A 25,726-nucleotide genomic window follows, 5' to 3' on the forward strand; every position below is an offset into this window, starting at 1 on the left:
AAGTGAGAGACACTTCACTTTGGATCTGAAAGATATAGTGAGGTATTTTATAGATTTTGAGAAGTTAGGAATGATGGATATGCAGAACCAAGGCATTCAAGTTCAGGAATCCTTAAAAATCAGGTAGACAGATGCAAAACCTTTAAGATTAATTGAAATGCTACCTTTATCTGAAGGTGGGTTTGAATACTCAAGAGGTGGAAGTTGTATTATACCTGCGCCGACCTCTTGTGAAAGCCCATCTGGAGCACTACATTTAGTTGAGGGCACTCACCTCGCCTTCATGAAGACACCACCTTCTCAACGTTGTCTCTCACCTGAGGTGCAGTGGTCCTCAGGTTAAATCACCACCAGTCAGCTCTCCCCCTCAAAGCCTATGGTCATCTGGGACGATGGCAACTTTTTAACCTTTTACTCACCTCAGACAGGGCAACTCAGCAAGAATAGGACCTTGGGCCTGGAAGCAGTGCATAGTCACCAGATTGAACAGTGCTAAAAGAGTTGAATTATGAGGGATGGTTTCATATACTAGGCATGTATTCCCTTGAATATAGAAGATTAAAGGGAGATCTAACTGAGGCTGTTTTAAAAGATGTTAAATGATTTGTTGGGATCAATGAGATAATCCATTTCCTCTTGCAGGAGCAACAGGAACATAATTAGATAAGATTAGAACTATGCCAAAGTGGATTTCCTCACAAAAAGCTAAAAGAAATTTGGAAATCTCTCTCTTCCCCTAAATGGCTGCCAAGAGGCAGGTTAATTGAGAATTTCAAAACTGAGATTGATATTGTAAGGCAAAAATATTAAGAATCACAGAAGCAAGGCAGGTAATTGAAGTTGTGACATTCATCAGCCACAATCTTAATCGAATGGTGGAACAGACAAAGTGCAGAATGACCATCCTCCTGTACAATTATGGAATTCTATAATTGTCAATTTATTACATTCAAAATAAATCTAAGATATTTTGAAACAAGGTGATCAAATTCTGGTTTCTGCTGGGGCTTTGTCCTGTTTTACACCACAGGATTTAGTTGCTTTTGAAGAACAGAAGTAGCCCAGCCATTCGCGTGCAATGCAGAGGACAAGGGTGTTGGAATTGAAGAGATCGGCTTGCTTTAAACTTTGTACAGCTCTTGTCTTTTCTGTGCCTTAAATCCGGCAGACTGGTACAAAAACTAAAATCGTATGTGATTCAGGGTGGGCTGGCTAGATGGATACAGAACTGGCTTGGTTATAGAAGACAGAGAGTAGCAGTGGAAGGATGTTTTTCAGAATGGAGATCTGTAGCTAGTTGTGTTCTGCAGGGATCAGTGCTGGGGCCTCCGTTGTTTGTAGTACATATAAATGATATGGAGGAAAATATGGGTGGTCAGGTTAGTAAGTTTGCGGATGACACTAAGATTGCGGATAGTGCTGAGGATTGTCAGAGGATACCACAGGATATAGATAGATTGGAGACTTGGACACAGAAGTGGCAGATGGAGTTTAATCTGGACAAATGTGAGGTGATGCATTTGGAGGATCAAATCTAGGTATGAATTATACTGTAAATGGCAGTACCCTTAGGAACATTAATATACTGTGGGATCTGGGTGCGCAGATCCACAATTCCCTAAAAGTGGCAACACAGGTGGCCAAGGTGATTAAGAAGGCATATGGCATGCTTGCCTTCATCAGCCGGGGCATTGAGTGCAGGAGTTGGGAAATCATCATGTTGCAGCTATATAAAACCTTGGTTAGGCCGCACTTCAAATATTGTGTGCAGTTCTGGTCACCACATTATCAGAAGGGCATTGAAGTTTTGGAGAGATTGCAAAAGAAGGTTCACCAGGATGTTGCCTGATCTCGAGGGTGTTAGCTATGAGGAGAGGTTGAATAAACTAGGATTGTTTTCACTGTTACGAATGAGGCTGAGGGGAGACCCGATAGAGATCTCCAAAATTTATGAGAGGCATAGACAGGGTGGATAGTCAGAGACTTTTTCCAAGGGTGGAAGTGTCAACTACGAGGGGGCACAGGTTCAAGGTGAGAGGGGGAAAGGTTAAGGGAGCTGTGCGGGGTAAGTTTTTCACGCAGAGAGTGGTGGGTGCCTGGAACGTGCTGCCAGTGGATGTGGTGGAAGCAGGCACATAAACAACATTTAAGAGGCATCAGAATGGGTAGATGAATAGGGAGGAAATAGGGGGATATGGACTGAGTAAGGGCAGAAGGGTTTTTTTTCAGTTAGGGCATCATGCTCGGCACCGGCTTAGAGGGACGAAGGGCCTGTTCCTGCGCTGTACTTTTCTTTGTTCTATATAAGATAATTCCCCATCAATAGTTTAAAGTTAATAAGTAATTGTAACTGAAGTTTCATTCGTGGCCATGCATGTGTTGTAACATTTACTTTCCAGCTTATCAATAGTCAAGTTTTACAAAGGTCAAATGTGAGAGGAGGCAATTTGTTCTGAAAATTCAGGCCATGTGCATTTTTAAAACTTATTTCAGCCAATATCTTTGTCTGCAATCACTACATGCTCCAGGTCAGGTTGATGTGTGATCATTTTTTGACGTAGAATTTATTTTTAAAAATGATTTGGGTTAAAAGTCTTGCAATGCAGGTCTTTTCATTTGTTTTCATCTTGACCTCAAGGTGGTCTTTTTTTTCTTTGCCAACAATTATTGATTTAATAAAAAAAGATGGAACTGTGGTTATTGTTTTGTTATACTATTGACGTAGCATAAGCTGCTTCCTTGATGTATACTCTGACAAAGGAAGGTTCAGACCTGGAGATAGCTTTAACACATTTATTAAACTAATAACAATTCTCCTACTTTGATTCGACTCTCCTGTTAATCTTGCTATAGCTACTCAGACTGACTAACCAGTCTGCTACAATCCACGTGGTGGGGGTGATGTGTTTCAATCAACCCTGTCTGTACTCACTAAGTGTCTCCACTGGAAAGAGACTGAGCATGTGTGCTGTGTCCTTTTATATGGGTTGGTGTAATGCCCCCCTGTGGTAGTGTCACGTCTGTGTGCGTCTTGACTGCCCATTGGTCGTGTCCTATCTTACTGGCTTATTGGTTGAATGTCTGTGTGTCATGATGTCTCTGGTGCTCCCTCTAGTGTTTATCTAGTCTAGGTATAGTGTATGTACATTAACCCCTTGTGTATTTACAGTGATGCATATCACCCCATCCCCCCTTTTTTCATGTTACATATTTTCTGCACAGTGTTAAAGCAAATTGAACAAAAAATGGTAGATAAGTAACGCTATGTACAAGTTATGATGACTGTGCTGATTACACAATAAGGCCAAACCATATGTACAAGTCCAAAGTTCATTGATTAATATGGTCGGGTGGCTTTCTTGTCTTGTTGGTGAGGTGGTGATGTTGATGATGGCATGTCCTTGTGAATGCAGTCAGTGTCCCTGTGCTTAAGGAACAAAGAAGTGGTCAAATCACTTTGTTGTCTGATTTGGACTCTTTTTTTTTTTTTTTTCGATGCTTGTGGTAGCAATTCTTGATGGCATCTGTCCTGAAAGCCGGGTTGCAAGTTGGTAGTGTAGCAAACATGAATTGGTAAGATGCATCGTCCTGCCATGGCATGTCATTGTACTGAGCTGAGCAGTAACAGTGTCCCTCATTTGCAGAGTTGTACCATGTCGTACCAGTCGTAGTTCCATTGGTGTTGTTTTTGTCGTGCTTGTTGTCGACATTGTTGCCTTTGGTACGCTTCTTGCTGTTGTCTTTGATGTTGTTGTGTTGGTTGGTTTTGTTGTCGTGTTTGCTGTGCTCAAGGACCACACTCTGTGGGATAATACGAGTCCTTCACACAGTTACTCGTATCAGCGTCCTTTGTGGCATCTGCCGTTTCCTTGAGCGTGCCGTCACTGAGTTTGCAGCGCTCCCCGTCTGGAGTCATGTCCAGCTTACTTTAATCAGCTTTGGCTTGTCGATGCTCCCCGTCTGGAGTCGTTTCAGGTTTACCTGTGTCAGCTGAGGTTTCCTGATGCTCCCCGTCCGGAGTCATTTCAAGTTCACTTGAGTCAGCTGAGGATTCTTGATGCTCCCCGTCCGGAGTCATTTCAGTTTCACATGAATTTTCTGAGGTTTCGTGATGCACCACGTCTGGAGTCAAATCATTCAGGAATGCATTTGCTTGTGGAGTGGCTCGAGCAAATGAGGTTTGAAGTAACGTGGTGTCACCGGAGTCACCAGTAGTCTCACTATGATTGTCGAGTGCCTCTGTACACTTGAGCTGAGGTCTGTCATGTTGCACAACTTGTATGGGAAGTGGGATGCCGTCGTCACTTGTCGCACATACAGTGGGTAGAGCCTCCGTGTCTTCTTGTCGTTCACTTGAGCTGGGTAGACTTTCAGAGTCTTCTGCTGGTGGCTCAAACAATCTGGGTGGACTGTCTTAGTTGCTTTGTTGTTGACGTGAGCGTGGTAGACTGTTATAGTCTTCTTGCTGTTCACTGGAGCGTGGTGGACTGTCATAGTCTTCTTGCTGTGCACTTGAGCGTGGCAGACTTGCATCGTCTGCTGCTGGTTGCTCAGAGGAGGTTGCTAGACCCTCATGGTCTTGTTCATGCAAGGACTGCGCTCTGGAGTCTTGCGTCCCTTCCATCGTGGAGTCTGTCCACGAGCTTGCTGTGGAGGCTTGTGTCACTCCCTCTGTGGAGTCTTGCAGCGTTCCCCGTGTGGAATCGTGCATTGGTCTCGCTGTGGAGACTGTCATCACTTCTTGTTCATGCAAGGACTGCGCTCTGGAGTCTTGAGTTGCTTCTATCGTGGAGGCTGTCCTCGAGCTCGCTGTGGAGGCTTGTGTCACTCGAGTCACTTCTTGTGTGGAGACGTGTGGTTGTCTCGCTGTGGAGTCTTTCATCGCTTTCTGTGTGGAGGTTGGGACCCTTGGTGGTGCATGGACCACTCTTTGTGTGGAGTCGGGGACTCTTCACGGTGCATGGACCATTCTCTGTGTGGCAGCAGGCCACTCTCTGTGGGCTTGTACCGCTCTCTGTCTCTTGGCGTCAGGCCACAGCATAATCCTGCACTCACGAGTCGGGATGTCATATATGCTGGGCTGAAGATCCTCAAATCCGAAGAACACATCCTCGTCTGTGTCGGATTCGTCACTGTGCAACACATCTCGTCGCGGTTCGGATTTGTTAGTGGGGTCGCCATCTCCAAAGAGGAAATCATCATCTGAGTCGTAGTCCTCTAGGACCATATCATCACATTTTGTGTCGGAGCTGGCATTGGGCTCGCGATGTCCAAAGAAGAAATCAATTTCTGAGTCATAGTCTTCAAGGACTTTGGGCGGTGCTAACTGCTTGTTGCAGGGTTCTGCGGAGGTTACTTTCAGCTACTGGTCGAAGTTCAGGCATTGTAAAGTCGTTCCAGGTGAAAGATTCTTGTTTTGAGACTTTAAAATTTTGTTTTCTTGTTTTGGCACATTTCCCCTTTAAGTGGGCGTGGTCCAGGACCTCTGATGTCACGAAGCTTGTGACGTAGAACGTAGTAAGTGATTGCGCATGCGCAGATCGCTGTTCCTTTACTTTGCGCCCTTCTCTCAACTGTGCATGTGCAGCACCTTTTCCAAGATGGCCACCAATCAAAATTGTCATTCGTTGTTCGCCTCCCTCGGCTCGTGGTTAGTATTGGCGCCTTTTTTACCGTTTTATGTTGGTTTCTTTGTGTTTTCCTCGCAGTATTATTCGAACTTGTCCAGGACTGTCTGGAAGTCTCTCTTTTCTTGCCCTCTGGAGTACTTGAAGGCTTTGAAGATTTGTTCTGCATTTGCATCTGCAATTGTGAGCAGAAGCTCTGTCTTTTCAGCATCCGCCACGCCTTGTAGGTCGGCTGCTACCAGGAAGATCTCAAACCTTTGTCTGAATGCACGCCAGTTTGCACTGAGATTGCCGTGGCACCTGAGCCGCTGTGGAACCGGAATCTCGAACATCTTGCCTGGGTGCTGTTGCTGGTTGTCACGGTTTGCTGAGTTGTAACTATATGGATTTTAACAGCCACTCACTGGTACCATGTTTTGTTATGCTCTTGACATAGCATAAGCTGCTTCCTTGATGTACACTCTGACAAAGGAAGGTTCAGACTTGGAGATAGCTTTAACACATTTATTAAACTATTAACAATTCTCCTACTTGGATTTGACTCTCCTGTTAATCCTACTATAGCTGCTCAGACTAACTAACCAGTCTGCTACAATCCACGTGGTGGGGGTGATGTGTTTCAATCAACCCTGTCTGTACTCGCTAAGTGTCTCCACTGGAAAGAGACTGAGCATGTGTGCTGTGTCCTTTTATATGGGTTGGTGTAATGCCCCCCTGTGGTAGTGTCACGTCTGTGTGTGTCTTGACTGCCCATTGGTTGTGTCCTATCTTACTGACCTATTGGTTGAATGTCTGTGTGTCATGATGTCTCTGGTGCTCCCTCTAGTGTTTATCTAGTCTAGGTATAGTGTATGTACATTAACCCCTTGTGTATTTTCAGTGATGCATATCACCACAGCTATTATTCTGATTTTGGATTGCTGAGACAAATATCGAGTATGTCCATTATGAGCAGTTTGTTGCAGGACAATTGATTTTTCCTGTTGATGACGTGTTTTTGTCAAAAAAGGAAATTAGTGCTCGCTGTACCTCCCAGCTTCAGGACGCCTCTTCCACATGTCCTCTTTCCCTCACATTGCATTTCACCTTCCCCTCTTGATTTCCCTTGGCCCCTCCTCATCTCTTCTGATGAAAGGTCATGATCTGAAATATTAGCTCTCTTTCTATCTCCACCGATGCTGCCTGGGATGCTGGGTAGCTTCAATATTTTCTGTTTTCATCCAAACGTATTCTATAAGCATACAAATAGTAAAAGGAGGAGACCAATCAGGGAACTGTTGGGAGTTTTTTGAGGAAGTAACAAGAAGGCTGGGCAAAAAGGAACCATTAGATGTGGTTTAGGCATAAAAGTCAACCCGGTATCTAAAATGACGGAATTTTTTCATCCCCGAACATCATGTTTTGTATATAGTTGACACCCCTGCCCAGCCCCCCACCCCTTTCAGCCGTGACATGCTATGTACGCATTTTTCACTCCACAGGTGTGTTTTACTTACCAGTACCAGGCACACAGCACCAAGTAAGTGAAATGGGATGTCTTGCAATGATGTACCAGACTTTAAGACACGCGCGTTCTGTGTCAGATGCTGATGATATCTCAAAATAGTGACCACCCACACCGACGGTTTACTTCTGTACTCGCTGTATAAGTTGTCCCCTGTGTTTGGAGGGATTTTTTGAGGCTTCGAAGGTCAACTTAATATGCCTGTGCCTATGGTATCTGGATTTCCAAAAGACATTGAATTATGAGCCAGATAAAAGGTTACTGCACAAGATAAGACCTTGTGGTGCTGGGGTATGTATTAGCCTGGATCGAGAATTGGCCAAGTAACAGTGTCGGAATAAATTTGTCTTTTGCAAGTCGGCAAACTGTAACTAGTGGCGTGTGTCACAGGGATTTACTTCTATGGCCTCCACTATTTACAATCTACATTAATGACTTGGATGAAGGGACTGACTTGATTGTAACTGAATTTGCTGATGGGACAATGATGTGTAGGACATTGTAAAGTAGATGCAGTCGATGCAAAGAGTTTGATAATGGATATAGATAGGTTAAATGTGTGGGCAAAGAGTTGGCAGGTGGAGTGTAATGTGGGAAAATGTTAACTTGTCCACTTTTGCAAGAAGATTAGAAAAGCAGAATATTATTTCAATGGAGCGTGACCACAAAATGCTGCAGTGCAGGAGGATCTGGGTGTCCATGTAGATGAATCAGAGAGGTAGCAAGCAGGTAAAGCAAGGAATTAGGAAGGCTGATGAAAGGTTGGCCTTCATTGCAAGGGGAGTATATAAGTAAGGAAGTCTTGCTATAACTGTACAGGGCATTGGTGAGACCTCAGCTGGAGTGCAGGACATAGAATCCTTACAGTGCAGAAGGAGGCCATTTGACCCATCGAGTCTGCCCCAACCCTCTGAAAGAGCACCACCTCGGCCCACTTCCCCCACCCTATCTCTGTCACCCCATAACCCCACAACCCCATCTAACCAGCACATCTTTATACTGTGGGCGGAAGCTGCAGCACCCGGAGAAAACCGACGCAGACATGGGGAGAAAGTACAAACTCCACACAGACATATGAAAAGAGGAACTAAAAAAAGGAATAAACCCAAATGAAAAGTGACCTGCGATATTCAGCGAACATTTTACAACTAGATAAAATACTTGTGCAGATTTATAGATAAGAAAATTATTATTTAATAAGCTGTACTGCACACTTAGTTGAGTTTGCTGACTTTTCCTTTTGCTCCTTCCGAAATGATTCTCGATATACGGCGGCACAGTAGTTAGCACTGCTGCCTCACAGCTCCAGGGTCCCAGGTTCAATGCCTTGGGTGACCGTCTTGTGTGGAGTTTGCACTTTCTCCCTGTGTCTGTGTGGGTTTCCTCCGGGTGCTTCGGTTTACTCCCCCAGTCCAAAGATGTGCAGGTTAGATGGGGTTACGGGGTTAGGGTGAAGACATGGGATTGGGTAGGGTGCACTTTCCAAGGGCCAGTGCAGACTCGATGAGCCGAATGACAATCTCCTGCACAGTGAATTTTATGATTCTTCTATCTTAGTCAAGGAAAAGTAAGTTCTGTATAGTTACATTGACAATCTTACTTTTGACATTTGCAACTCCCCACAGAACGATGTATTCCAATAATCATGCAAGGAGCTGATTTGACTATGCACAATCAATTCTTTCTCTCTCTAGTGTCCGCTTTTAGTCCTCCAGAACAAAATCAAGCAACCTAGTGACAGTAGCTGAGTCCAAAGGAATAGCATTGTTATGTTGAGTGTGAATAACTAACATGTCAAATTGTTGTTTGTTGTCTTTGAATGCTTGCCCAGATCCCTGCTAGAAGAACAATTTAAACCTTGTCCAACTTCAGCAGCCCAGTTTTGGCACCATAGATTACATCAAGGCACTCCTGTGGAAGCATTGTCTGAAACTCCAAAACATGGTGTCATCACTGTAGTTGGACTGATGAGAAAAGTCACATGATTTTTTTAACTCTCTTCACACCGTGTAATTTTTCTCTTTAAGAATTCTTGTATCTTTTATTAAAAAATTTTAAAAATGCATTTGCAGAATCTTGTACTGCTACTGCGGAGTAATTGACCAGAAAATTACATTGTCAAATGTGATAATTTACCACAATGTACACTTCACCCGTATATCAGATGTGTGAGCTAATTCTTCTCTGTGGGAATTATTGTACTGTGGGAGCCATTTTACACGGAGCTGCATTGAATTCTGCAGCATGTGATTAGGTAACTTGGCCCAACAGATCTGTGTCGAATGCTGCACGCAAAACTCCTTCCATTTACCCTATCGCCATATCGTTCTGTTTATTTCACCTTTATGTTCTTCTCTAGCTTCCCCTTACATGCATCTATGCTATTTGTCTCACCATCAGTCAGTAAGCTCCACGCTGAGCAAAGTAGTTTCTCTTGGGTTTAATAGTGACTGTCTTATATATTTATAGAATTTACAGTACAGAAGGAGACCATTCGGCCCATCGAGTCTGCACCGGCGCTTACAAAGAGCACCCTACTGAAGCCCACGTATCTACCCTATCCCCATAATCCAGTAGCCCCCACTTAACATGTTTTGGACACTAAGGGAAATTTATCATGGCCAATCCACCTAACCCGCACATCTTTGGACTGTGGGAGGAAACCGGAGCACCCGGAGGAAACCCACGGGGAGAACGTGCAGACTCCACACACTGACCCAGCGGGGAATCGAACCTGGGACCCTGGAGCTGTGGAGCAACTGTGCTAAACACTATGCTACCGTGCTGCCCAAACTTGTTATGGTACAATAACTGGTTTTTGGTTTCGGTTTTGGATTCTCCCACAAGTGGAAATATCTTCCTATCATGTGATTTTAAAGACCTTCGTCATTTCACTTTGTGGTGTTTTCTTTTCCAGAGAAAAGAACCCCAGCCTAATCTCTCTCGTACACACGCGCGCGCACACTCTCTCTCTCTCTCTATAGTTGTACCCTCTTTCCTCTGGTGTCACTTTTGGAAATTATTTTTGTATTTTTATCCAAGTACTTCATACATTTATTTTGTAGTGTGGCAACGAGAAACCTTTGAATCTGCCTGTTTCAGGTATTACATGGAAACACCACAGCTAATACCCATATTGTGATGGCAACCACATTTTCCTATAAAACTGGTTCAGTTATAGTCTCCATAACAAGTTTAGAGTTGTGCTCTGATCAGGCCATTTATGTGAAGCCACTGCTAACCAGTTTGAGGGCTGAAACGGGTCTTCAATTGTGTAATGAATATCCTTCGTGGAGATGAGGTTAATGGATTGAGTTACCTCGAAGCTGATGATGAAGGTTCAGAATCAAGGCAGTCTGGTGATTTGGTAAGTTGACACCTCTACCAGGCAGAGTATGAGGGAATTCCAGGGATCCCAGGATTCTTCCAAATCAACCTGGGCGATACTGTAAGCCAATTATTGATGGAGCCATCCTAGCTGAATAGACAGTTGAAAGCTTGCCAGAACTATCGGTAAGCTGTGTAGCTTTAATAGTCCCCTTGTATATACTAGGGAGCCCCTAAGCAATAGCTCACTCAGTAAGTGGACTGAGTGTATGCATTCCATAGCAACAAAAGCAGAAACTCCACTGATCTGCTTCCTCATTAGCATGGAGACTTAAACATGATGGCCTTTTGCTTGATTCAGACAGCAAGTTGACCTAGAAAACAAGAATTGATAGGCCTACTATTAGAGACGATTTTTTTTCTATATAATTTGGTTGTTCCTTTAAACAAAAATGTTGAACTGTGTTTTGTAGTTTGGAAATGTTTAGATTAGACTTGAGCAGTTGTGGATGCAATGCTCAAAATGATACTGAAGACTTATGAGAACTTAAGTTAAAAAGTGCACCAGCTTCATTCAATCAGAGAATGATAGAGCATAAAAAGAGACCATTCAGTCCATCGTGCCTGTAATGAAACATAGCCCATTAGGTGCAAAACCTTACAAAATGCTGTTGCAAAGTGAATTGGTTCAAAATGCATCACCAGCTGACTTGGAAATATATCGCCGTTCCTCCACTGTTGCTGGATCAAAATCCTGGAACTCCCTAACAGCACTGTGGGTGCATCTACACTACATGGACTGCAGCAGTTCTTGAAGACCATCACCTTCTCGAGGGCAATTAGGAATGCGTACTACATGCTGGCCTGGCCAGCGACGTTCACACCCTGTAAAGAAACATAAAAAACGCTATTATGCTGTGGAAACTTCATACGAAAGAAAGTGGTTTATTTAATTTTGTCATGAAGGCTCTTTGAGGAACTGTTCATGGCTTTTCTTTGTTACTTGTATGATTTCCCTTAAAATTAGTGGACTGAAGTTGGAATACAGGAGAGTAAGCAATTTAAACCTTCAGAAATGTGATTACAAGTCCAGTTTGTGCATTCCTGAAAGAGTTAACAAACCTTGAGGTTAAGGAGACCCACCTCCTCCCACCTTCTTCAACAGCAGGCTGCCACAGTTGCACAAAGCTGATCGGTATCAATAAATTGGTAAAGACAGGCTTGAACATTTATCAGTCTGAAAACGTCTATTAATAGAGTTGCCTACACAACATCACATGGACCAACTCCCAGTTGTATTGCTGTTTGCACTGACAATCTGCATCAAATATGATTACAGCATTGCCTTCCAGTGGTAAATAGCTCCCTGGGAAAAGCTTTTAACAAATCAGGTTGATTAACTAGATCAATCAACCACTCCCAAACAGGCCAATCGTCTCCTACGCCATACACTGTTGAATTTCATTTTCTTCTGAAGCCAAAAGGATATTGGATACTAGCTGCTCGAGTCTCCTGTGTTCTGTTGGAGCGCTCATGGTTTTGCCACATATGCATGTCACACCCTCATTGTTTTACAATGCTACCTGAACTGGAGTTTTGTTAACACATTGGACACCCCCTCCCCTTCCACTTACTGTTATAGCCATGTGGTGTTTACATTGTACATCTGAAAGAACCCAGTCTTTCCTGGAGCTTGAATTGGATTGTAGGTAAGCATGTATTCTATGTTATTTCATTATTGTAAATGAAACTGCACACCTCGGATTAGAATGATTCGCAAAACTTTTGTTTTTAATGTTGAACCTTTATTGAAAAAGTATTTGTAAGTAGATGCTTTATTGTTAAAAGGTACATGAAATTTTAATTATAGCTGGACAGTTCAATGCATTTTACAGCCACCTATAAGATGAGCACTGTTACCTTCTGCTAAGTCATCAGTACAGTAATATCAATTGAAATGTGATTGATTGCAGTTATCTTTCAAATATTTTTCTGCAGTATGGCAAATGGGTGGGAAACACTCGACTGGATTGTTTTGTGCAATCAATAGTTTCCAACGTGTCCGTAGGTACTTTCTTGCAGTATATTTGACTGTATTGAAAACCCAGGTTATAATCTACAAGAAGTGAAATTAATTGGCACTTGGTAATGCAACACTGATCATGCATACTTTGCAAGATACTTTTGTGCACCATTTCTGTACGCAGAACGATCTTGAATGTCAACGAAACTGCATCTTTATAAATTTTCAAGGCAAGTTGTATTGCGAATTTGTACTTGGGTTGATAAAGCACCAGAAGATGAACTGTGGCTTTGAAAGACCTTTTCCGTCAAAGCTGAATGTGCATAAATTACATTTAGAGCACCTAGGGGATGTCTACGCTAAAGCACTTTTCTGATTTGTGGCCTATTAGATTTGCAGATTTTATGAAGGAGCTCTCAAGTACACAATCAGTCAAAGACATTCTATAAATTCAATAATAGATGCTTCTGATTCATTCAGGAAAGCAGGATTATATTCAGATATTGAGAAATATTTATCAGATTAAGGTTTTCAAATTATTTTCTGGGCTGAAGGAAACTGAATGATGTTTTGCTATTTAAGAGGTCACACTCCAGTGTTCACTATTAATGGTCTACTTTCATCAGTTCAGCAATGAGATTGCTATGCAGGTTGATATATCTATGCAGACAGCAGCGCAGCAGTTAATATATGTAGTGGTTGCATCTTGCTCCTTGCCAGTGAAGAAGATTGTTTGCTTTATGAGATGTGATTATTTTTGCTTCTTGTGGTCCTCAATGCTCTAGTGTAATTTGATTTTATGAAGTCCATCTATTTAACTTTGTGCAGCTGTACAAGTATTTGTTTTAAACCATTTTAAAGCATTATTAGTACCACTTTTGTTTATTAGCTTTTCACGGCTGTAGATCTGAATTTGCCTTGTTGCGTGCAATCATCAGCAATCAGATCTGCTGGATTCTATGCGCTTGGAGGAATGTAATCACATATTTCAATGAATTGCTTCAGGAGCAGAGCTGCACGGAGTCCTGCAGTTCATTTCCAGGCTTTCCCTTACATTTCCTCCACGTGTTTTTCCTTTGGGTTTGAATTTCACTTCTGATTATTTACAACTGAATGACCATACAGGATCATCCTCCTAATCACATGAACATTTATCTCTTGCAGAAGAGAAGTATGGCGTCTCGTGCTGTAATATAAACAGCCCACTCCCAGATTTTCGATTGTTAACCACTGCAGACAGGACTTAATAGTAATACACACTTCATGTGAATGTCAAGAAGCAGGATATTGCAATGCATTTCTTAGAAATCTGTACGACAGAAATCATTTGGAATATAACACATCGGTACTCTACTGTTTGACGACTATAGCAAAAATGGGGCTCGTATTGCTCATTCAGTTAATACTACAGAGAAAAACTGGCAGGTTGGACTCTGTTGTGGAGCCTAATAAGCTCAAACTGATGTTTAGATGCAAAAGCAATTGTAATTCAATAAGGATAATGTTGACATTGGTGTATCAATATTCTCTCATCAAAACTATTTTTGAAATTCCGTGGATATTCTGACTATTTATACATTGGCAGCATTTACTCTGATTAAAATGCTATTACCACAGAGGTTCCTTTTTTAAGCCACTATTATATCTATTCAGAAAGTAAAATGAATCAAGCAGAAAATGAAACCCATCATAAGGCAAACAGCAATGGAAATAGCAGGATGTGCTTGATTTCCTGCGAAGCATAAACATTAAAAAAAAACTGGATTTTATCTGCAGGCTATGTCATCCTATGTCGCACTCCTTTCTGATTGGTGGTTCTGAACAGCTGAAGACTAGGGCTTGCAATGAAAGAAGCAACAAGAAATAACATTAGAACACTTACTGTATTGTATTCACTTGTCTCAGCTGTGGAAAAGATCAATTCCTTCGCAAACTGTTTAAGCAGCAGTCTTAAACTCATCTTTAACAAGATCCGAGGCAGGTTGGCATTTTAAGTATCAGAATGGAGTCGAAAAGCTTTCAGTTTTGGCACAGTCTCAGACACTGATTCATCTGGCTTTCTGGATTATCAAGTGTAGTTTCATTTGATTGTTAGTGAATCTAGGTGAACCAAGTGTTAACCTGCACCATGTTCAGTACGCTCCACAGGTTCAGCAGGTGAGAATGGGTTTTATTCATACTGTTTTAGAAGTCAGAGCATTTCCTCGTTTTGCTCTGCAATGTGTTCCATTACTCCTGCTTTATTGCAGTGCATTGATGCAATAGAACAGAAACTTTGTTATACACTGCTTATTTTCTGATATTAACATATTTACATTTTCAATTTTTCCCAATTATTTTTACAAGCTAGCTTGCGAATGGTTAAAAGCATAGGGTCATATTTTTCTGGAACAGTGACATTTGACAGTCAGACCACGCTTCATTGCTTGGGAAACTGATCACAGTTGCCTTTTCATGATTGACTAATGCATTTTGTATAAATCTGGCAATTTTGCATAATTAATTAAATGCAAAATGACCTTTAAGTATAGGCCATACACCACTGAAGGACTTATATACTTATTTATTCAATTTGAAACCATGACCCTAACTAAGAGTTGGCATGAGATTTGTATGATTAAACCCCTTGTTGAAAAGGGAATTGTGCAGTTTCATAGCATGTAAATGGACCAGCTTACAGAATCAAAAAAAAAAAGAAATGTTTTGCCTTTCGCATTTTCATCGTAATGTTTTACTGAAGGCACTATATAAATGGAAGTGGTTTGTTTATCCACCAGAAGTATTCTGGTAATGTGCAAGCGGAGAAATGCATGCATCATCCAAGTGTAAAAGTGACTAGAAGGAATTGTGTTCTACGCTAAATTAGTTAACCACTGCAATGAAGGGAGTTGGTCTACTTAAGCTGACTGCAACATCATTGACAAATTGTTTCCTCCCTAATTCTGATGTCCCCCACCTCTGTTGGCTTTCCCTGACCACTTCTGGTAAAACGCCCATCTGTGGACAATAGCATGGGAACAGGATTGACTTGGCTGTGATACATAGTGATCGAGTAATTCAGACAGTTGTCGTTAAGGGATTGCATGGATAAAGCTAGTTCTGCAGAAATTGGCACTTTCGAGAAAGTGAGGGGTGAAATTGGGGAGAGAAAACAAATTTAAAACAGATTTATTCACTTCGGATCAGAATATAATCACAGAAAGATGGGTTTGTTTCTTCACTTCTTATTTGATTTGTTCTGACATTGCTTAGGGACATTCATTCCAGCCATTGCTTGTTGTGGAAGTCGACCGAGCAGTTATCAAACCTAAAATGCTATGTAGTTATATGATATCCAGATGTTTGGTGTATTGGGGAGTGTTTATTCTGCAGAAGCGATTCATGAATGGTCTCTGTGGAAAGCTGGTAAAATGAAGTCCACCGTAACACCTCGTGAAAGTTCCTTTTTATTTGTGGCATCAGCATTTACATCCATGAATTAACTGCCACTGTAATATTCAAGTTGTGTAGATAAAGTTTTAAAATAAGTATAATGTGGGGAGAGTTCAAATGAGGGAAAATGTATAAATCTAAGGGAAAAGTCGTGACCACCAGAGCTATGCTGTGGTTTGAATAAAGATGAACAGAATGACCAAAAGGGCCAAGAAGTTGAACAGTATTATTGAATAAGATTGAATCAGTGAAGTGTAGTAAAATGGTGAAATTAAAGATGCTTTCTAGAAATACATGAAGGATTCGTAACAAGATATGAAAACTAATGACACAAATCAAGATAAATGGTTTTGACCTAATAGCTATTTCAGAGACATGGTTGCATGGTGACCAAGATTGGGAAATAAAAACAATGTTGGAAAAAGTCTGCAGGTCTGGCAGCATTTGTGGAGAGATAGAGAAACCGAGTTCACGTTTCAAGTCCGTATGATGCTCCAGAGCATTAGGAAATAAATACTTTGGGGTACTTATTTTGAAAAGACAGAAGCAATAGAAAAGCAGGAGTGGGATAGCCCTGATAATGAAAGATGGCAGAAGGGCAGAAAGATCTTGGCTGGAAAGAGGAAACTGTATGGGTGGAGATAAGATGTATCCAGTGGAAGGGAACTTGGTGGTAGTAGTTTATAGACTGCCCAATAAAACGCTGTTCTGTTGATTGGAGTATTAATCAATAAATAAATAAGTAAACAGGCAATTTTTAATCTATAAAGTGAACTGTTGCTTGTGGTAGACAGAGTGAGGACCAGAGGGCATGGATTTTAAGATGATTGGCAAAAGAAGCATTTTGATACAGCGAGTGGTTGGGATCTGGAATGCACCGCCTGTGAATTTGATGGAGGCAGAGTCAATTGCAGATTAAATGAAATGAAATTAAAATCGCTTATTGTCACAAGTAGGCTTCAATTAAATTACTGTGAAAACCCCCTAGTCGCCAAATTCCAGCGCCTGTTCGGGGTGACTGGTACGGGAATTGAACCGTGCTGCTGGCCTGCCTTGTTCTGCTTTAAAAGCCACCTCTTGATTTCAGATGGAAATTAAATCATTATCTGAAAAGGGAAAGCAATTGTCGGGCTTTGGGGAAAATGGTAACTCTCGAATATTGAACTTGAATAAAGCCAATTACAAAGGTATTGGAGAACTGTGGCTAAGGTAGATTGGGAAATTAGATTAAAAGCTATGATGGTAGAAGGCTAGCATTCAGAGTAACATTCCATTATTCTCAATGAATCTGTTCCATTGAGAAATACCTCCATCGAAAAAGAGATCCATTTGTGGCTAACTGAAGATGCTAAGGACTGTAAAAGACGAGTCAAGAAGAGTGGTGTGTCTGCGATTGGGAGAGTTTCAGACGCCAGCAAATAGCCAAAAGATTGATGCAGGCAGAAAATCGAATCAGAGAGTAAACTAGCTAGAAATATAAAAACAGATTGTAAGAGCTTCTAGAAGGATGTAAACTGGAAGAGAATACCAAACGTAAACATTGAGGCTGAAATAGGCAAAGTTATAGCAGAGAAGAAGATTTTACACTTGTCTTCATCATATAAGGCATAAAAGCATACCAGAAGGGATAGGGAACCCTGCCCCTCAGCCCCTCGAGATTCTGGTGTGAGTGATGAATTTTAAATAACTTGAAAGAAAAAGTAATGAAAAAACAAGTGGGTCTGAAAGTGACAAGTCTCCTGGATTTGATGACCGACACTGGTTAAAATAAATAACATCCCAGGGATCCGGGGGGGGTGGGGTGGTGTTGAAAGTTGGATGCAAAATTGGCTTGGTGGCAAGTGCGGTTCCGCAGGGCTGACTGAGATGAGGAGAAATCCTTTCACTTTGAAGTTGTGAACCTTATTTGGAACTCTCTACCCCTTAAGAGTGGTGTGCTCAGCCATTGATGATATTCAAGACTGAAATTGGTAAGTAGAGTAGGAGGGATAAATAGGCGGGTAGTGTCTAGGGGAGAGGAGTGGGCATGTGCAGTATGGTTTGATTGAAGTATTGGTTTTATCTTGATGTGTGCACATTTTTGTTATCTGTTACTGTTTGCAATGCCAAAAAATACCTCAATAAAATTGTTTGTTAAAAAAAAAAGACTGAAATTGGTAGATTCCTGTGCTATATGGTAATCAAGGGATTTCGGGGTCGGGCAGGTTAGTAGAGTTGAAGTCAAGGATCAAACATGATATTAAATGGCAGAGCAGGCTTGTGGGAAAGTATGGACGATCCCTGCTCCTATTTCATATGTTCTTGTGTAATGATCCCGGTTTATTCTAGGATTAGAAATTCTCCAGACTCAAAATAATTTGTGTTTGCCAAGTAGACAGTCGTCGCCTCTTAATCATAAGGATGAGTCAGCAAATAGTTTGTTTATCTTTCTAAGTTTATTAAGTTGTGTGGTACTGGTACTGTGCTATTTGTTACTTTTAGCAATTATGTTAGTTGAGCAAACCAAACTTTTCTCAATGGAAAATTCTAGAGGATGGGCGGGAGTGGAATGGAGTTGGTCTTTGCCAGAACTGCAGAGTGGAGTCATAGCAAATCACCATCCCATTTTACACACATGCCCAATTTTCATTTCCATTGATTTTCTTTCAAATGACTGGTTTGAGCATGGGGTGGGAATCTCGGAATGAATGGGTTAGCAAAAATACCTCTTGGAATCATCGACTTTAAACGGTTAGCCACTTATTAGAAAAGCTGGCATTTATTGTTCGTCCACAATTGTCCTGAAAAAATAAATCCGGGCCACCTTGAACTGCTGCAAACAGTTTTGATTCAACAGTAGCTTCAGGGGACAAGTAGAAGACACAAATTTGATGTGGGACTGGAATCAAATAAGCAGTTAAACCAGGGTTCCTTCCCGAAGGACTGTCAATTATAATTTTTACAGATATCAGGGCTTTATTTGTAGACTTTCTTTTCATGCCATGTTCAAGTTTTCAACTGCCAAGGTTGGATTTCAATTATGGATTTACTAGTTTAGGGCGTCTATTGTTGTTCCAGTACCAAAACTACTGTACGGCCATATCCATCTATTGGGAGAAGTAAGTTTCAGTCCTCCTGCAAAAGAGTAAATTGTGAACAAATGTCCAGGATAGTTGGCCTGGACTCTTTTCTTGGCCAAAGCCACCGTACCCATGGACCAGCAGAGCAGAAGTTTACCCCACCCCCCAAAGTTGGGTTCTGAGGCGGGGCGAGGGGGTGGCAGTGTGTGGTGTGTAAAATTAAATGGATGGGATTCTCCTGAGAAGCTACATGCAATTTCAAACTTAGGATGACAGGGCCTTAAACTCCACCCATCAAGGCCCTTGATTGGCCTTTTAAGGCCTTAACCGTCCCAGTCTCAATCGTTAAACTGGCGAGTGTGGTAAGGATGGGAAAGTGACACTTAAAGTTTGCCCCATCTCGGGTTGGGGCACCCTCTCACCCCCACAAGATGTTGGAGCTCTGAGCCCCCCCCTCCCCAACCCCCACTGCTACTCAATGCTCAACTGAGCATTAAGTGGCAGAGGGAGCTGGAGAGTCAGCCGCTGTACGTTAGGCACCAACTCTCGGGAGAGTGATCGCCAATCACTCCCATCCTCAAATTTCTACCCCTGCTGTTTAATTATATTCTAGACTTTCTTAAAGATAGACCCACACTTCTATTGTACTGATACTTGTAAATCCAGTTTGCTTAAGAAGCGTAATTTTGTGGCAAACAAAATCAGATGTAGATTTCTACCCTTATTTGGGCTTGGTAACACTGATTAATCTCATCTATAAATATGAAGGTTTTTTTTTTCACCTTTAAAAATATTGTTTGCTGTCTCTGCCTCTACCTCTTTTTCCACTTTTTATCCCCACGCACCCACCGTACTACTTCCAAAGAACATTTAACAAAAACTGAGGTAATTGTAAGGCAGCTGATTCCATTGCTTGATGTGAAAAGGGAAGCTTGTCTACTCTTTACTGAATAATTGATTTCTTGTATCAAATGACTAAATAAACCCATGGTTTATTCATTATCAAGTATTGAATGAAATGATTTGGGATTGTTATCAGGATATGACATTAGATATAAGCTCTTGCACTGAATAGGATTAAAATGTATTGGGTGTTCCCTTCACATGTATTGCATAGAACACTTTGAATATATCAAGTACTCCTGACATAAATGTGGCATTTGTGTCCTTCCCACAGATTTAATTTAAGATAAAATGGTGTATTTTCTTTCCCTGTGCATTTGCATCATTGTAGTTGCACTTTCCATTCTCCTTCAATGTTACAATATTCACAGCATAGTATGACTGCTGTAGAAAATATTTATTTTGAGGCCGGAGTAGTTGAAGCAAAAAGTTAAAATGTTTGTTTGAGTTCAAGAGTTTGTCTTGCCAAGTGACTGATATTCGCACCAGAGCCAAACGAGAATAGAAAAAAAAATAGATATATTTTATTCCAAACACATTCGAGCACCTCAACAAAGCATAAATAAACAAAGTCCACACAGTTTGTTCAATTCTCCACCCCCCCCCCCCTCCCCCCACCCGTGACAAACAATTCCACAATTCCTCAATCACGGACAGAAACGGCCTCCAACGCATGTAAATTTCCTTCTCCGACCACTTAAGAGTGAACTTTATCTTCTCCAGCCTAAGAAATTAATACAAATCCCACAAGCAAGCCCCAACCTCGGTGGCGCTGCCAACCTCCAGTTCAGTAGTATCTGCCGCTGGGCAATCAGAGATGAAGGCCACGGAATGCTCCTGCAGTCCCGGCGCCTCCGGCACCCCAAAGGTGGCCACCATAGGGTCCGGCATTACCCTGACTCCCACAACCCCCAACAAACTCTCAAACACCGCCTCCCAAAAGCTACATGTTTCACCGGCCCCCTCCCACACCCTTTGCACACACCTTCTACTCCTGGGAAGAACCTGCTCATCTGGGTCCAAGACACATGAACCCTATGTACCATCTTAGACTGTATAAGGCTCATTCTCACAGGAGGAGGTTGAGTTGATTTGATGTATTTTCTCACTCCAGATTTCTCCATCACGGTCCCCAATCTTCCTCCCACTTCAGCTTGATCCCGTCCACTAGGGCAAGCCCCATTTCTTCCAACCACCCACAAATATCCCCAATCCTCCCTTTCCCCACTCACCTGGGACCAACAACTTCTCTAACGGTGTACAGTTCAGCAGCCGAGGAAACGAAAGCAGTTCCTTCCGCACAAAATGACACATCTGCCAATATCGAAATTTGCTCCCCGTTGACAATTCAAACCTATCTTGCACTTCCTCCTATCCCGCAAAGTTACCCTCAGCAAACGGGTCCCATCCCTCCCTATTCCTTCCTGCTGCCACCTCCCATGCATCCCATCCATCCCCCTTTGCAAACCCATGGTTCCCACATATGCCCTAATTTAAAGTGCCTCCTTAACTGATTCCAGATCATAACTGACGACTCTACCACTGGGCTGCTCGTATACGTCCCGAGGAAAAAAGCAACAGAGCAGTTGCCAGAGCCCTCAAACATGTCTCTCTGCAAGGTCCCTCCTCCAGCTGCGCCCAGTCCAATTCCATTCTCTTCCCCACCCCTCCACCACCACCATCATCTCATCTTCTCGCCGTTTGCTGCCCAATAATAATGCAGCAGGTTAGGGAGCACTAGTCCCCCCTCCCGCCGCCGCCTTTTCAATAGGCCCCCGCTAACCCTCTGTATCTTGTCTGCCCAAACAAACTCCAAGATCAGTTTTGAACAAAGGGTTTGGGAGGGATTGAAAAATAAATAAGAATCTTGACAAAACATTCATCTTTACCACCTGTACCCTCCCTGTCAATCTCAAATGCAGGGTGTCCCATCTTTTGAAATCTTCCCCCCCCCCCCCACCCCCCCACCTAACCCTCTGTCAGACCTGTCAAGTTCCACGTATGCATGGTAGGCTGGTCATGTGCCACCTGAATCCCGAGATACCAAAATCTAACCCTCCAAATTTGCACTCCGCCCCACAGCATTCGCCGGGAAGATCTCACTTTTCCCAACATTCAATTTATACCCGGAAAAAGGCACAAACGTGCCCAATAAGTCCAAAGATATGCAAATTAGGTGGATTGGCCACGCTAAATTGCCCTTAGTGTCTAGAAAGGTTAGGAGGGGTTACTGGGTTACGGGGATAGGATGGAGGTGTGGGGTGTTCTTTCCAAGGGTCAGTGCAGGCTCGATGGGCCGAATGGGTCGGGGGGCAGCCTGTGGGGCGGGGAAAAGCGCTCCTGCACCAGGAGGGGCCTCCGATAGGGTCTGACCCGTGATCGGGGCCCACCGATCGGCGGGCCGGCATCTTTCCCTCTCCCCCCCCCCCCCCCCGAGCCTACTTTGTTGCGCGGCTGGTCCCTGAACCCCCACGCCATGTTGCGTAGGGGCCGGCGCGCTGAAGAAGTCCCCCGCGCATGCACGGGTTGGCGCGGCCCAACTGCGCATGCGTGGGTTGGTGCAGCGCCTAGTTGCCACCGGGAAGGGAGGCTGGAGCGGCGTGAACCACTCCAGCGCCGTGCTGGTCCCCTGTGGGGGACAGAATTGGTCATCCCCGCACCCGTTTCGCGCCGTCGTGAAACGCAACGGCGTTCACGACGTGCAAAGACATAGTCTCCATTTTGGACAATCGCCCCCCCCCCCCTCTGTCTACAAATCCATAATTCTCCCCATACATTCCAGTGGATTCGCCACACACAACAATAAATCATCGGCGTATAAAGACACCCTATGCTCTCTACCCTCCCTCACAATGCCACTCATTCGAAGATCGGAGCACAATTGCCAAGGGCTCAATCGCCAACACGAACAAAAATGTTGATGACCGGCAACCCAGCTTGTCCCCTCATACAGCCCAAAATACCCCAAATTTGTCTCATTCATTCTCTCACTTGCCACAGGGAACGTGACGCTTACAATAACCAAACCCTGGCCACAAACTTTGCCCCAAACCCAAACCTCCCAAGGACCTCTAACAAGTACCACCACTCGACCCAGTCAAACCAAACCAGAATATTTAAGATACAGTGATACTGAGCTTGGATATTGTGATTGTTCCCAAACTGTGGTGAGTGATGGTCATTAGATGGTCAATGGAGGAGGGAAGAAATCCTCAGTGAATGCAATACCAATTAGTTCAGCACACACTGCAAAATCTCAGTGTAAAATAAAAAGTAGAAAAATAATATTTTTTGTAATCGTGTAAATAACTGACAAGGGGGAACTTTCTTGTAGTTAAATTTTAGGAGCGAAGAATCTTGAGCATGTTTTGTAAAGTCTAGGTAAGTAGTATGTTTGAAGCTCTGTTTTTTTGTAGTCTGCACACAAGAGTGGTAAACATCAGAAACTCTCCTCCAGATTCTGGGCTACCCATGAGCAAAGCCAACGGGAGTTCATTTTAAATTCCAATTCTGTAATGATTGCACAAGGCACTTACTTTTCCAGCTTATTTTTTTCTGCTTAGAATAGTATGGGCTTTACTGATGCTTAACTGTTTAATCTATTGGCACAAACTCTTCAAAGGCATTGAATTGTGAATTTTTGCAATTGAAAGGCATTGGAATTAAAAACCTGTTGCTTTTATTTTGTTTGTAATTAGTGTTTCTGCTGGAGATCCTACCAAATGAAGTCTTGTTGAGTGAGGAAGTAAAAGCATACTCGTTATTATTCCTGCAGTTCTTAATTTTGCTCCAACTTTGAAGCTGCCATTAGCCAGTTGAAATATAAAAAGTTGTAAAATACACTTTGGGAAACATTTATCAAAGTACATTTCCACTAAATGTTCCTTTTTTTTCCTATAGAAAGATTCAGAAAATGTATATGCTTTAACAATGTAATGTTGGCTTATGGAGCTGTTTTGGAGGAGGAGAAGGTGCCGCTAGAAGGGGCCAAGGCAAAGTGGGAGGAAGAGTTGGGAGAGGGTATGGAGGAGGGGTTCTGGTGTGAGGTTCTCCGGAGCATGAACGCCTCCACCTCGTGTGCGAGGTTGGCGCTGATACAGCTGAAGGTGGTGTATAGAGCGCACCTTACAAGGGCGAGGTTGAGCCGGCTCTTTGAGGGGGTAGAAGATGTGAGTGAACGTTGCGGGGGGGGGGTCCCGCAAACCACGTTCATATGTTTTTGTCCTGTCCAAGGTGGAGGATTACTGTAAGGAGGTGTTTAGGGTAATCTCTAAAATGGTTCTCACTGAAACGACGGAGGTTGAGGGGCGACCTGATAGACGTCTACAAAATTATAGTTAGAGACTTTATCCCAGGGTAGAGAGGTCAATTACTAGGGGGCATAGGTTTAAGGTGCGACGGGCAAGGTTTAGAGGAGATGTACGAGGCAAGTTTTTTACGCAGAGGGTAGTGGGTGCCTGGAACTCGCTGCCGGAGGAGATGGTGGAAGCCGGGACGATCGTGACGTTTAAGGGGCATCTTGACAAATACATGAATAGGATGGGAATAGAGGGGTACGGACCCCAGAAGTATAGAAGGTTTTAGTTTAGACAGGCAACATGGTCGGCGCAGGCTTGGAGGGCCGAATGGCCTGTTCCTGTGCTGTACCTTTCTTTGTTCTTTGGTGCATGTGAAACTGGACCTGGGCCCTCAGGAGGTCATATTTGAGGTGTCGGACCAGCCAGGGTTGGAAATGGGCACGGAGGTGGATGTTGTAGCCTTCGCTTCGTTGATCGCCCGTTGATCCTGTTAGGGTGGAGATCAACCTCTCCACCCTGTGCCCTGGCGTGGCGGGGGGACCTGCTGGAATTCTTAACGCTTGAAAAGGTCATATTTGAACTGAGGGGAAGGATGGAGGGGTTCTACAATTCATGGGTGTTATTCATTATGCACTTTTGAGAATTGGATTACATCGAACATTAGGGGGGGGACTGGGAGGGTTGGGGGGAGAGGGATTGTATGTGTTGATGGTAACTATGGGTGATTCCTGATTCCTTTTTGTCATTTGTTTGGGTTAACATGCGCGCCAATGTCTGGGGTTTGGTGGGAGGATGGGATCGTTGTTATTGATATGGGGATTGACATTACATTTGTTACTGATTATTGTTTATTGTTGGGTGTAAATTTGGGAGAAAATGTGAAAAAGGAGAATAAAAAATATTTTTTTTAAAACCCAATGTAACATTGGTATCAGAGGTGGGTCCCCTGCTCACCTTCATTTCTGGGGACCCCCCCATCCCATAGAAAGCAAATGTGCAAGCCACAAAAATACGCTAATTTATCACTGTTATAGTGCAAGTCTGAAAGTTTGGCTAACAGCAGCCCCCCTCCACCCCCCATCACCTCACTGTCACCCCTCACACTTTCCAATTCTCATAATCTCCCTAACCTTTCTTGCCTGTGTTCTTCAAGGCAGTCTCCTGCCTCACATGTCAGCTGCACATGCTTGAAAAGGCTTGATTCAGCGCCTTGCTGTTGCTGGCTGGACTTCCCTAGGCCCTGGCTGGCTCGAGTCGCACCTCGCCTGATCCTATAACTGCTTGACGGTTGCTGACCAACTGGCTCACTTAGGCTGGTGACCTCTGCCTCGCGTCTTGCCCCGTCTGGCTGGCGTGCCCACCTCATCCCTGGGTCCAGAGACCTGCTGGCTGCACCTTTTTCCACAAAAGTAAAACACAAGGGGCGGGATTCTCCCACCACTGTGCCGGGCCGGAGAATCCCCGCGAACGGGCCACGCCGCCCCGACGGCGGCACGCGATTCTCCGCAGTGCAGAGAACTGGCGCCGGCGTGGTTGGCGTGGCGCCGGTCCGA

The 25,726-nt window shown here is 43.3% G+C and overlaps 1 protein-coding gene across 6 annotated transcripts in view; it reads left to right on the top strand.

Annotated features, from left to right (window-relative positions):
- Nucleotides 1-25,726, top strand: part of iqsec1b (IQ motif and Sec7 domain ArfGEF 1b) — a 659,149-nt gene that overhangs the window by 521,788 nt on the left and 111,635 nt on the right. Inside the window, exon 1 of one of the 6 annotated variants that reach the window (XM_072472548.1) lies at nt 14,384-14,638. The exons of the other annotated variants lie outside the window; for them this stretch is intronic. Within the exon in view, the coding sequence (XP_072328649.1) occupies nt 14,610-14,638 (29 nt within the window). The 5' untranslated portion in view covers nt 14,384-14,609. Of the gene's footprint in view, nt 1-14,383; nt 14,639-25,726 lie in introns of those variants that run through there. 6 annotated transcript variants of the gene reach the window in all.

Source organism: Scyliorhinus torazame, chromosome 13 (assembly GCF_047496885.1).
Source record: "Scyliorhinus torazame isolate Kashiwa2021f chromosome 13, sScyTor2.1, whole genome shotgun sequence".
Classification (NCBI taxonomy): domain Eukaryota; kingdom Metazoa; phylum Chordata; class Chondrichthyes; order Carcharhiniformes; family Scyliorhinidae; genus Scyliorhinus; species Scyliorhinus torazame.